At 38.6% G+C, this 12,759-nt stretch overlaps 1 protein-coding gene across 1 annotated transcript in view; it reads left to right on the top strand.

Moving 5' to 3' along the window:
* The first annotated feature begins 150 nt into the window (after positions 1 to 150).
* LOC118325052 (synaptonemal complex protein 2-like) overlaps positions 151 to 12,759 on the top strand; it is an 18,943-nt gene continuing 6,334 nt past the window's right edge. The window contains exons 1-36 of the mRNA XM_035657615.1: positions 151 to 254; positions 826 to 905; positions 1,020 to 1,160; positions 1,250 to 1,381; positions 1,532 to 1,636; positions 1,753 to 1,777; positions 2,225 to 2,310; positions 2,406 to 2,500; positions 2,593 to 2,627; positions 2,710 to 2,852; positions 2,958 to 3,010; positions 3,937 to 3,982; positions 4,210 to 4,314; positions 4,408 to 4,468; positions 4,704 to 4,852; positions 4,950 to 5,024; positions 5,299 to 5,385; positions 6,329 to 6,437; positions 7,050 to 7,207; positions 7,345 to 7,413; positions 7,759 to 7,822; positions 7,927 to 7,972; positions 8,087 to 8,166; positions 8,322 to 8,749; positions 8,836 to 8,963; positions 9,052 to 9,088; positions 9,178 to 9,248; positions 9,334 to 9,379; positions 9,482 to 9,525; positions 9,641 to 9,701; positions 9,943 to 10,108; positions 10,237 to 10,301; positions 10,417 to 10,602; positions 11,078 to 11,245; positions 12,117 to 12,275; positions 12,462 to 12,612. Coding sequence (XP_035513508.1) covers positions 882 to 905; positions 1,020 to 1,160; positions 1,250 to 1,381; positions 1,532 to 1,636; positions 1,753 to 1,777; positions 2,225 to 2,310; positions 2,406 to 2,500; positions 2,593 to 2,627; positions 2,710 to 2,852; positions 2,958 to 3,010; positions 3,937 to 3,982; positions 4,210 to 4,314; positions 4,408 to 4,468; positions 4,704 to 4,852; positions 4,950 to 5,024; positions 5,299 to 5,385; positions 6,329 to 6,437; positions 7,050 to 7,207; positions 7,345 to 7,413; positions 7,759 to 7,822; positions 7,927 to 7,972; positions 8,087 to 8,166; positions 8,322 to 8,749; positions 8,836 to 8,963; positions 9,052 to 9,088; positions 9,178 to 9,248; positions 9,334 to 9,379; positions 9,482 to 9,525; positions 9,641 to 9,701; positions 9,943 to 10,108; positions 10,237 to 10,301; positions 10,417 to 10,602; positions 11,078 to 11,245; positions 12,117 to 12,275; positions 12,462 to 12,612 — 3,598 coding nt within the window. The 5' untranslated portion in view covers positions 151 to 254; positions 826 to 881. The remainder of the gene's footprint in view (positions 255 to 825; positions 906 to 1,019; positions 1,161 to 1,249; positions 1,382 to 1,531; positions 1,637 to 1,752; positions 1,778 to 2,224; positions 2,311 to 2,405; positions 2,501 to 2,592; positions 2,628 to 2,709; positions 2,853 to 2,957; positions 3,011 to 3,936; positions 3,983 to 4,209; positions 4,315 to 4,407; positions 4,469 to 4,703; positions 4,853 to 4,949; positions 5,025 to 5,298; positions 5,386 to 6,328; positions 6,438 to 7,049; positions 7,208 to 7,344; positions 7,414 to 7,758; positions 7,823 to 7,926; positions 7,973 to 8,086; positions 8,167 to 8,321; positions 8,750 to 8,835; positions 8,964 to 9,051; positions 9,089 to 9,177; positions 9,249 to 9,333; positions 9,380 to 9,481; positions 9,526 to 9,640; positions 9,702 to 9,942; positions 10,109 to 10,236; positions 10,302 to 10,416; positions 10,603 to 11,077; positions 11,246 to 12,116; positions 12,276 to 12,461; positions 12,613 to 12,759) is intronic.

The following is a 12,759-nucleotide window of genomic DNA, read 5'->3' as shown; positions in this document are numbered from 1 at the left end:
ATTATTATTATTATTAAATATTAAAATAATTGTTTAAGTTTTGTGAAAGTGAAGCAGTAAATCCAGTACAGGATGTCTGCAGAGAACCTGATGAATGAATAATAATGATAGTGGAGGGAGCTGGTGGATGATGGTGCCCGGACCCGCGCATGCGTGCTGAGTGAAAAGACTTCGCGCGTTTAGCACTGGAGCGATTGAAAACCTGTCAAACCTGAGAAATACTAATTATCATGTTATTGATACTCGACATTACAGTAAGTAACTTTACAGGAATAATGAAATCCGACATCGTATCCTTAATGATTTTTGTTACCCAGTGCCTGCTGAACATTAACTTCGTCTGTTGTAGTTTTTAACGTTAGTGAATGTTAACGGTAGCTAACATTAGCAGCAGCTACCGTTGAGCTAACGTTACTGCTAAGCTACACAGTGGTGAGGTTGTACTTCGGGCTAACAGCTAACTTAGATGTGGAAAGTCAGTAAGCTTGAAATAGTTTAGCTTGTGTTAAACTTTAGTTACGACGGTAGTTACATTAAGGTTCACGCTAATAGAGTTGACAGAAATATGTATTATGATATGATTATGTTGTCAATGGTTAGCTAATGTACAAAGTCATCTCACTAATGCTTTTAAAATCTTTTTTAATCTATTTTTAGTCATACAGTCTTATCTGCATGTTTGAAAAAAGTTAACAAATAAGGTTATATTGACCTTCACCTAGGTACAGCTTAGTTATATAGTTAATTATTATTGAGTTATAAAGGGAATTCCTGTTAATGTAGTGTTGAGATTGTCAGGTTGATGTTTTAAAATGACCTTTACAGTCACTTTGAAGACAGCAGAGGCCAAGTGGCAGTAAAGCTGTTCCTTTGAAGGAAAAATGGCACCGAGTCAGGACACACAGGTGGGAATGCAAACCTTACCAACTTTACTGTATCTTGAGCTGAAGTTACTTTCATATTTGTTGTTGAAGTAATGGTGAAGAGTACACTTTGATTAACCCTTTCCATATGTGCAGCTGGAGAAAGTCCTTGATGAGGTATTGAAGAGTGGGAATGTCCAAGCACTGGATGTATTCTTGCAAAGGGACATACAAGAAGGGACCCCCATAAAATGTTCCCAACAGTTTCTCACCAAATTGGATAAACTCGTCAGCAGGGTAAGATGTAGCCCAGCACACTCAGTAATATGCTATGATCTTCTGTAGTTTGTGGATTTAATGAAACCGTATATATCTTGTTTATGTAGAGTTTTGATCAAAAAGATTCCAGGTCAGCCAGTCTGGGGTTTGCTGTCCTCTACAAGTGTGGGAAAAACCTGAAACTGCCTGGTGTTTGTCAAGGGCTGTCAGGATTAATAGTTCAAGGCCTGCTCAAAAAGATGAGTATACATTAAATACAAAGAGGCACATAGTGTGTATGTATTTTGTCTACGTGTGTATAATACATACAAGCAAATTCAAAATTCCAGTATTAATAAAATCTTATAAATAAATGTAATTAGTTGTTAACTGAACCTGGTTTTGTGCACATGGTGCAGTGGTTTGAGAAATGCAGGCAACTGTGGATCCAGTGTGGCCCGCAGTGGGATGAGACCTTGTTCAACCTCTCTGAGGACTTCTTTGATGCCTTAATGGTGAGATAATATCTACCAGTAAAACACACTTTGTATCATAAAAACGACTGTAACATGTACTACTACTCATGTTGGTTCCCGTAATGTGAAACTGTTTTCTTTCCTCTCTGTTACAGGTGGTTCACGACTCATGCAAAGAGGGTACACATTTATCTTTATCTGCATTCCATCATCAGTATACGTGATTCATTTTCAATTAGCCCTTTTTAGGACCCAAGTGGAAATTAACACGAGCAAGCTTGTATTTCACCTACCCATTATTTAACTATAAAGTGTAATCTTAAAGTCACAGTATTACCTGAATCTCTGTTCCACAGACAGGAGAGCATCAAATTCTCCTCACACTAGTGTTAAAATTTGTTATATTGATCCCACTATCCCACTTGTTTTAGAGCACTATGAAATCAGGTGCTCTTGACATTGTTTCCAGTTATTCTGTTCCTTTAGACAGAGAGATTGTAAGAACAGATTCAGGTGGAAAATAAGGAGGATTTATCATACAGAATGGGCTTAGAGCCAAATCAAAGCTTACATTTTGAAAAGCTCTGTCTCTATTCACAGTATTGCCTCAAACATGTTATTTTGCAGGAACATACAAAATCACAGAATCCTTCCTGTATCCTGTTGGTCAGTTGGCAGTAGACCCCAGAATCTACACCCTGATCCAAAAAGAGGTTTGAAATCATTTTACTACTTTTTTTGGAGTGGCATTAAAAACAGTGAGTCAGTTGTTTGTTCATAAATTAACATGCTAATAATGTTCTAACAGGCAATTCGTAAATTTAACTTAATTCTGGACAAAATCCCAGTGGAGTTAAAGAAGAAGAAGAAGATCCTAACATCACAGGAGGCCTCAGATATCATGTATGACTTGGTTGTTTGTCAGGATCATTATTATTATTTTTTACAGTATCCACACGCTCTTGAACTTTTTTTTGTTAATCATATTTCTACAGGATCAAGCTGGCTGGTCAGATATTGGAGGGTGGTGGTAAGTTTTTCTTTACGAAAAGTACCATCTCTCTTTACCCAGAACCATATATAGACGCAAAACATGTATGTATCTTTGTCAGATTACGACTTGCAGACAGCGCTGATGGAGGCGTTGTGCAGAATGGCCACTCCTGACCAGAGGAAGGAGCTGACAGATCGATGGTTCAGCATGGAGCATGTGGCCAGAGCCTTTGCCAAGATCCGTGATTCTGAGTTTGAGACGGTAAAAACGTGTAATTTATTCGAGTGCACTACACTGGTATTGTATTGTTATGGTCGTACAACAGCTCAGCTATGTTGAATTTAATGTAAATGTGTGTGATTTCAGGATTGTCGCAAGTTTCTGAACTTGGTGAATGGGATGCAGGGAGACAAGAGAAGGTACACAAGTATCTTAACTTAACCAAGATGTTGTCTGGGAAACATGAGGGGTCATTAGTGTTTAGTGTGTTACATCACACCCTTGACTCTAGTATAATGAGAGAATGAATAAGAGTGACAGTCCTTCCTCTCTCCTCAGTGATATCACACACCCATAGAATAAACAGCTGTGTAATTCTGTTCCAGCTAATTTCTAACATTGGACCTCAATGTTGATTATGTTGATGAATTGTGTTCGATCTTAAATTGGATGCATGTGCAAAGAAATTTGCAATTAGCATTTGGAAACACCCCAATAAATCAGCAGCAGATTTAGGTGTTGCGTGCAAATCAACAAACACAGACATTTGAAAGGTAATGTTGAACTAGAAAACCAAATAAAAAAAAGGACTGGAAATGCCAGGAAACTGAAGCGGTGACTTGCAGATGAGATGATGAGATTAAATCGTTTTGTGTCTAATCTTAGTTGAGGTTCCAGAATGGAACACAGTTTTTGTAGAATCTGACTCAGCAACCTTATCGTCATGAAAGTGTAAACATTTAAATTCATCAAATGAATAAATCATTTCATAAAATGTTTCTTCTGTATTTTCATAAAGTAAGTTAAAATTGAACTGCACCGAGCACAAGCTGGTTGCATATTGGAATAAGAGCACAATTTTGATCTTACCCTTAAATTTTGACCTTACGGAAGAACAAACAGCAACAACAAGTACACAAGTATCGATGAATGCCACAAAAGAACTTAAATTGTTTGCGAGCACAATTTAAAATCAAATCTGTGTGTATGAACGATTCATGCATGAGTCCCAATATCTTTTTTCATAAATTCTTTAAATATATACAGTATTTGGGGGTTAGGGTACACTTGCAGCACTGACGACAGATGCATATCACTAAATACCAATCTCCTCTCTGTATTATAGAGTGTATTCCTACCCTTGTTTGGAGGTTTATCTGGACAAGTTTGAGGTCAGTATCAGGAATGAAACAGGATTTCTATGGTTCAAAAAATGAAATCACAACATTGTTTAAACAGAAAGTGACAAGTAGGCCTACATGTTTTTCTGTCTGAGTCTGACAGCACAGTAAAGACAATGATATAGAACTTCTAAGTGTAAAGAAGTGTGCATGTTAAGTGGAACATCACAATCCATAATGTACTCAGTCGGTGTAAGCATTGTGGTTATTATTGTCAGCTGCTGATGCCCGCTGATGAGAAGCTGGAAGAATATTGGATTGACTTCAACCTTGGCAGTCACAGCATCTCCTTTTACTTCTCCTTGGCTGATGAAGAAGTGCAGGTACCGCAAGATCATTAATAACAGTGAAAATAAAAAAAAGTCCAACAATAGATGAATATCTGATTAACGTAGAGTGGTTTTCCTTTCATTTAGGAGGGCCAATGGGAAACAATATGTATTAATGAAAATGAAGTCCAAAGCTACACTGTTACAGGTAATCAAAGCACAAAGACCACTGCAGTGGTATTCGTTCAGCCCTCTAGCTGCAGAAGTCACAATTTACACAGTTATATGTAGTGTATTGTGGTATTCATGCATACATTTGTTCATTAAACCACAGGCATTGTGATGCATGAATGAACTTGATTTGAACTTGAACTCGATTTATGTGTCTTTAAAGGCCTTTGCTTTAATCAGTGAATGAGCATAACGCTAAACTTTATCTCCAGAGGAGGGCAAGAGGCAAGTCTTGCGGTTAAAACTGTCAGAGGTGGTGGTTGTGGGTGCAGTGGAAGGATCGAGCCTCACCATCCACTTCAGCTCCTGCCTGGACATCCTGCAGGCTGCTCGTAGCGTCTATGGACACAGCAAAAACAAAGTAGGCCATGGCTTACTCACTCCAGCCTTATTGATCACTTTATTAATAACAATATTTATTTGGCTGTTTGCAAATAAACACATGATCTTCTTGGCAGGGCTCTGTGGGAAAGACAGGCACATCTGTAGTGAAGACTACAGTCAAAATTATAATGGAAGATAACAGCTCCCAGGTAAATAATGGCCTGTTAACACAGCATAACATCAATACAGATGTGTTCAACTGGAGACAGTTGGGAAGGGTACCTATTTACAGATAGAATTTGTTTCTTTCTGAGATTGTTTTAGATCAGATTGTCAAAGTACAAGTTGTAAGTTTTTGAGTTCATTGAGGAAAGTTTGGCTACAGACAAATTATCTTAAGGCTGGTGTTTGGCCTCATTAATGAGTTTTACACTAATGTGATATTATGAGGAGTGCCTTTTGTATGTTTGTCACTCTATGTAGGTTGTTCCAGAGAGTCAGGTGTCCCTTGGTGACAGTGAGAAAAATACTGCCCCCTACCTCCTGCCAGCCCCATCTGCACCTGTACAGGTGGAAGAGTTTTGTACTGTATATGTGAACAACTCCTAGGTTTGTCAGTGACAACCATGTTTTGAGCTCAAAAACATACATAACCAGACTCTCCAGTTCTTGTGGATTTTTGTAGAAAGAACTTTTTTTTTTCGTCCAGTTATTACACTATCTTGTATAAAATTATTTAATCAGGCTGTCTGCAGGGTCTTAAAAAGTCTAAAATCCAATAATCTGAATTCTAGGCCTTAAAATGTCTTAAAGGAACTTTGATAGGTCTTAAAAATTCATTGGATTAAAAAAATTAACGTTACTTACATGAAGTAGCATGTATGTGAAGTTGTAGTCTCACTTTTGAATGTGCTTTGGGGAAAAAATGGTTTTAAACATGCTGTAACAACTACAACACTAAACCGACATGAAACCAATATCGATTCATCTTCATATCCTTCGTACTCGCCAGTATGGATGTGAAATAGGTCTTAAAAACTCCTAAATTTAATCTGTTGAAGGTTAATGAAGGACGATTAAGAGGACTAAATTAAAGTGTCAAACTGTTATGATTTTATTGGACTTCAGTTGAGATTGTTAGTTGACAAGAAGCTGTGTTATGGCCACATAAAAGAATATAATATATAATTCAAAAAGTACACTTGGTTGTAGTTCTGCTGTGAAAATATGCGCCTGACACTGAGATCACTAACTGAAACACCTTAAGAAGTAGCAGTTATGGCCAGTAGGGGGCGTAGAGGGCAAAGGAACCAGCCATATCAGGTTCAAGTATTTGCCCTACTAAGGAATCACTGACACTGAAGACATTGAATCTTTATTGAATTTCTATACTTCCATTGTCGATTGTTAAAGGGATTACATATTAAAAAAAGATCATTTGGGCATAACATTTTCATGGACCATTTAAAGATGTGATTTAAAACATTCGTATTCATTCTGATTTCCCATCCAGATCGTGACCCCAGCAAAGATGAGGATTTCAGAGTCGACCACCTTCGTCAGCAGCAGTGCAGGAGGAAGTGTGCATAGAGCCAAGTCCCTCTCTGCTGTTATGCCATCAAGTAGGTGACACTAGAAATTGTTATGAGTTGCTGTCACATCAGTTCCAGTCTAATTGTATTATGTTAAAGGGAAACACGGTTAATTGTACAATATGCAAACATTTATTTAGCATTAAATCTGCTTTACTAAACTCTTTGGGTTATGTATTTCTTATTACAGGGGCCTCCTGAACTGTTTTGATGTCAAGGAAAGATTAGCGGTGTAACTGTGAACCTTTGTTTGATAAGACCATAAATTGTGCTGTTGTTGGGGAGGAAAAAGTTAGAATAGATACTACTAGGTCACACCTAGTGACAGAAATAAACTGGTTAGATTACAATAAACCAAACTAAGATGACTTCAAAGATAAATTTTTGTCCAATGGCTTTTGTTGACATGTAAAGTTAAGAGAAGTGCACAGTTGAGACAGCATATCAAAGGATGGAACTGAATCACGAGTAGAGCTTTCTTGTCTTTTAAGATTACAATGGGCCTATTTCATGTGTACCAAGATTATCGTCATATCCGTATTCACATTCCACAATATTAGAGAAGCTTCTTGTCATTTTTTATTCAGTTTTTTTAATTTCTGTGATAAATTGAAGAAATGACTGTTATTTTCCCCCTTTAAGACACTCCAGTCAGGGGTAAAGGGAAGCCATCTCTGGAGATGGTTCGTTCATGTGACCGGCAAGGCGAATTATACCTGGGAGAGCTAAGGACAACCGCTAAGACCTACAGTCACGGCACAACACCTAACAGCACAGTAGCAGGTGGCAGTACAGAGCAGGTATGAAAAATACAGAATAAACAGCATTTAACATACTACACAGGTGTTCACAGCAAGCCCAAAATGTCACAGTATGCAAAATCTGATATTGTTTTTGCTTTTCGAAAGTTCCCTTAATTTCATGGTGTCTGTCTCAGGGTGATGCATCTCTACAGAGTACGGCTTCCAAACAGGCCGTTAAGAATAAAGCTGGCAAGCACAAAAAGGTATAATCACCAAATTATTATGTTTGTAAAAACTGTTTTCAGTATATAAGGGTATGATACAATTAAACTATGAACACAGTAATATTGCTTTTGAATCTTTTTTTTTGTGATCACACATATTCATTATTAAGATTAAACCTGATAACCCCAGACCAAGATAATGTTTAAAGGTGGTGGTCCTAACCACCCCTCCAAACAGGATTCCTCTTCCAGCTGTCAGGCAAATCTGGTGTAATTTAACCTGATAATCCTGTATGTATTTTATATTTTATTTCAGTGGAAAGTAAGTTGCTTTTTCACAATATATATAATGTAGTTAATTTATTGTGTCCGTTTGTCCTACAGAACATACCAGTGGCAAAAGCAGTAGATGTGGTTCTAGCTGGACAGGGAGAAGAACTGTCTCTGGGTATTATATTGCTATAGTGACTTTGCACTTTTTAGCCCGAAAATACAGCTAAACTGTTATTCTTCAGAGAGTCTTGAACCCACCACTGATCTTTTTACTTACAGAGCATAATTTTGTGCCAGACAGCCAACCCAGCTCTGGGAGAAACATGTAAGCACTATGAAATTCTCTGTAATGGTAATGTTGTGTATATTTATGTTATATGTATATGTGCATATGGATAGCCAGTGCATAGCTAAACTTGTTAATTTGTTCAAATTGCAGATCTTCTAACTGGAGCAAACTGTCCGTTTCTGAAATGCTAATGATGCCCACACAGAAAATCAATTTTGTACCAAGACCTGGTAAGCAAAGAAGTTATCAAGTATGTTTACTATCTCAAAGATGTCACTAAATATTTTGAATATTAAAACGTAGTAACACACAAAACCTTGCTAGAGAAAAGTATGTATCTAACTTTTATTTTGTTTGTAAATTAAATATTTTTTTCTTCTTTTAGAGCCTCGATTGGCACAACAGCAGGAGGGCCAGTCCTCAGTACAGAAATTGTCAGTTCAAGCTCCCGGTCCAGTCAGCCAAAAGCAACTCCATACTGAAGTCACCCAGCGCCTGCAGCAGTTCCTCAGCGAGAGGAACCAAGGTCCTGCACCTCCGCAGCCAGCTGCACCCCAGAGAAAAATGTTTGATAACGGAGAGGACTCCAAAGGCTCTGCGGAACAATGTGCTTCCACATTACGTGCTCCCAAAGAACAGCGGGCCCAGAAAAGTGGCCTGGCCAAAGGGAAGAGCAAAGGCCAGATGTCACTGGAGGCAGATGCTGCTCTAATCAAAGCTCCAGCCAAGGCCTCCACAACCAAAGTTCTGCAGGAGAGAATACCACCCAACGTTAGGGTTGAAACTAACAGGGCCCTTTCAGTCAAAGAGAAGGTATGACTTCTGTAAGCTTTATGCCCTTTCTAAGGTTTTTAATGTTTTATGTTGTGATCCCCACACCTTCTACTGTCTTTACTCAGAGAGATGCAGAGGTTGCAGGCAGCATGGTGAAGCTCATCTCTAGCCGTTATGAGATTAACAGCCAATCTACAGCAAAAGCTACTGCAGAAAATATCCCTCAGACCTGGAGTACTCATTTTGTAAACAGGTATACACATTGATGATTGTGTTATGTTGTACTGTAGTAATTAACAAATATCAGTGCTAATTGTGCCACTTACTGACTTTTGTTATAGGCCGATCTTCAATATGAGCTGGTTGTCAACTGCTAAAGTAAGTGATCGTTACTTTATTTGAGGTGAGGAGTAACTTAATCTTACTTTCTCCTCCTTGATTTACTAAAGATGATCTGTCTCCTATAGAGAGATGTATCTGGAGCTGTAAGCTTAATGAAGTCCCACAGCAAAACCACAAGAAGTTCTACAAAACGGAGGTAATATAATTCTGTAATTGAGGCACATTTCTGTGGCTTTTAGTGCATTTTATGATGTACTTAATGCGTCGTTTCTGTTGTACAGAAAAGATGTTTTTGCATTCAACATTGATCCACCATTGAGCACTGGGGTAAATATTGCTAATATTAGTTATTTTATATCTTTGGATATATTATACCTGAGTACTTGGTATGCTAGTGTAGTGCTTAAAGTCTGTTTTATTGCTCTTTAGGCAAAGAACAAAACCTTCACTGACAGTTCTGCCATATCGAGCAGGTGGGTCTGACAGTTGAGAATGGCACATGGGCTTATTTGTTAAAAAATAACCTTTGAAACAGTAACATTTGGTAAAGAAAACTGTCTAATTTCATATTCCCCACATGTTTGACAGTGGCATCCGTGACTCCTCAGGACTCCTCAGCACAACCAAGAAAGGACAACCAGTGGCAAAAGTATTCTTAAATCCTACTGTATTGTTTTATTATAGGTATTAAAAGTCGAAGTCGGTAAAGACTGTGTGTGTGTTCTTGCTGCATGTGTGCTCTGCCCGTGTCATTTAAAAGGGAGGAAAGCCTACTTATTATTAGGGCAAGAATTATGCAGCAGCAAATTTAAGTGTACCATGTGCCAGGAAAGCGTCTCTCTCTTTCTAACCATCTTTCTCCCTGTCTTCCACTCCCCTGTATGGTGCAGGAGAAGCGACATGTGAAGAAGCATCTGTTCAGTGACACAGACACAGACTATGCCATGACAGAGGTCAGCTGGCTGAGGGAGTCGAGCAGGAAACCCAAACCCAAAGTCACCAAATACTCTAGGCAGGCGCCCTTCAAGCCTAAAGATGTGTCACCTTGTGCTTCATGTAAGCCATTAAAGCCACACATTCATGCTGCTCACAGTCTGAAATTCATCACATTAAGACTGATGTTCATATAGTTCTTTAAAGACATTAGTATTTCCGTACACAGAATGGGCTTTCTTTCATTGCAGATAAATCTCCAGATTTTCACCCACCACCTCAAAAACCTGTAAAGGGCAATACCAAACCCAATAAGGTAAGACTGTATTTTTAGTTTAATTTGTACTTGGTTTTTTTTTTCTGACAAATAATGGGCTTTTAGCCTGTGATGCATTATCCCAGTCAACCACAGTGTGTCGTTGTTCAATTAGAAGAAGCTCGACATGAAGGAGAGAGTGGAGCAGCCGAAGAAGACAGTGGGGCCAGCAGCAGAACCACACAGACCACATGTGTCGGGCAGGAGGCCCCGGAGAGCTGCAGCCATCTCTACCAAGAGCTACAAGGAGCCAGATTCTGATGACAGCCAGTCAGAATCAGTGAAGCCTCCTGTTTCTAAGGCAAAAGACTTCCCTATATCTTATGCCACTTTCTATTTTTAAAAGCATTTTAATTTATCCACTTTTGAAACACTGCTGAACAATAACATTGTAATTGTTTCTTTTGTGCATTCCTATGAGACTAGGTTTATATATCTGAGTTCATCTGAGTCTGCCCATACCAATGACCCTTTTGGCATTTTGTTAATATAAGTGATTTTGCAGACCAATGTTGTCAAAGTCAGCCTTACAATGTAGTAAAATATATAATGATACAGTATTTAATACAGTCAGAGGTATTACATACCTTGTTACACAGTTGCAGTACAACATTCTTAACGGCCATCTCTAAATTTTGACATACACAAAATTTTGATGTAAAGCATTTGAGGTATTTAGCTTTTGAGCAACTAATAATATCTACCATTAACTAGTTCAGGTGTATTGTCTGTACAGTACTTGACAAAAATTGTACTGTCTTTGTCCGTAATTATAGTACTCTTCCACCAATCATCTGGAGAATGCTGAAAAAACTCATGAGGTTGCTCAAGTGATGAAGAAAAAGACAGCCAGCAAACAACCAAGCAAAAGCTACATGAAGCCAAAGAGCAACCATCATAGCAGCAGGTCGGACTCTGTGTCAGAGCAGCAACCCACTTCCAAGGTAGAGTTCATTGAGTTTATATTCCACGTTATCCTGATTAAGTGATTATCTATTCTACATTCTGTAAGGCATCCGTACATCTGAATAAGCATCTCTGCCACGTTGCAGCTTAGTTTATTTTTCTTCTCATCCAGGATGTGAGATGCAGAACTGGACAGCAGCTCAGTGTCTGTGCTGCTGCATGGATCTCATGGGTATTTGCGTGTAAATTGCGCTAGTGCTGGAAAATGGAAGTGATTCTGAGGGTGCCTCTGATCGTTATCGGTATTGGTTGATACTGCTTCTAATGATTGGCCTCAAAAACCCTGACCAGCGCCCCCTTAATCATTTCCCCAATATCCAAGTTGAACACAGCATTTGTCCAGCGCAAAATTGATGTGACAGAACTGATTAACATCAGCAACTGATATTGGTGAACACTGTCTTATTTGCCGATAGGCCAATGTCAGTCATCAAGGCAAATATCGGTAGTTGATACTGATCATGTATTAGGTAACATCCATCAAAAATGGACAAAAACATCAATACAACTACATCAGAGCTCACAGTGAACTCCACTGATGGATCCAGTTGTTCCCCAAGCATTATATGGTGTTTTTAGAGCTAATTTTGAAACAAAATCCTGCAGGCAGGAAAACAACAAGGGGTGGAAATCAATTTTCTTATGGCAGGCAAGTTCAGCCATGGGCAGCTTTTCTCAGCTGTAAAGCTTGTTGGCAGTCCACACATCATGTTAGACTACCTTAGTGAACTCTGTTGTTAGCAGTGTGAATGAATATCATGTTTGATGTGGAATGAATCATTTTACAGTCATAGTTGTGTTATTGGTTGCAGCAATATTCCATTTCATTTTTGGTTTGTCCGCCAACAGAATTATTTTGTAGGTGAGCAGAGAAAAAATGAGCAGACCTGTTCAGAGGTTCCAGAGATAAAGAAAAGAAAAAACACCTCCTCTGAGAACTCCACAGATACCTGCAGGAGACAGGACAGCAACAACCAATCAGATCTGAAAAAGCCATCTGGTCTCAAGGTGGGAGACCAGCCCTTTATTTACATCACTCCAGCTTACCTTTTGAAGTATTATGCTATGTGATTTAGGCACATCTGATAACAGTAGTTTTTTGTGTAATATAAAGTAAATGATTGACTGTTAATTAATCATGTAACAGAATAATCGTAAATAATCGTATAACAGAAACACTTTATTTTTCAGCAGCAGAGGCCCGAGAATGTTCTTCCAGAAACTTTGAAGTTAAATAAGAGAAATGTCGCCCCTGCCCAAGATCAGATGAATGCACTGAAGGATTCTTTGGCTGTCCGCCAGACCTCTTTTTGTCCGTCCCCTCCTTTCATCGAGAGGATGAGATGTAAGACTGGAAAGCCACTTGCCAACATTAGAGTTAGATAACAGTCATTTGACTCCTTTGACATCCGCTAATGTCTGTTACATGTTTCATGTTGGATCAAATGGTTAATTCCATCACAGCTGCCACATATATTACGTTTGACACTTT

This window comes from Morone saxatilis, unplaced genomic scaffold (assembly GCF_004916995.1).
Source record: "Morone saxatilis isolate NCDOM2014 unplaced genomic scaffold, NCSU_SB_2.0 Contig15, whole genome shotgun sequence".
Taxonomy (NCBI): Eukaryota; Metazoa; Chordata; class Actinopteri; family Moronidae; genus Morone; species Morone saxatilis.
The sequence above is the reverse complement of the archived record's forward strand: the minus strand, read 5'-3'. Positions and strand labels throughout refer to the sequence as shown.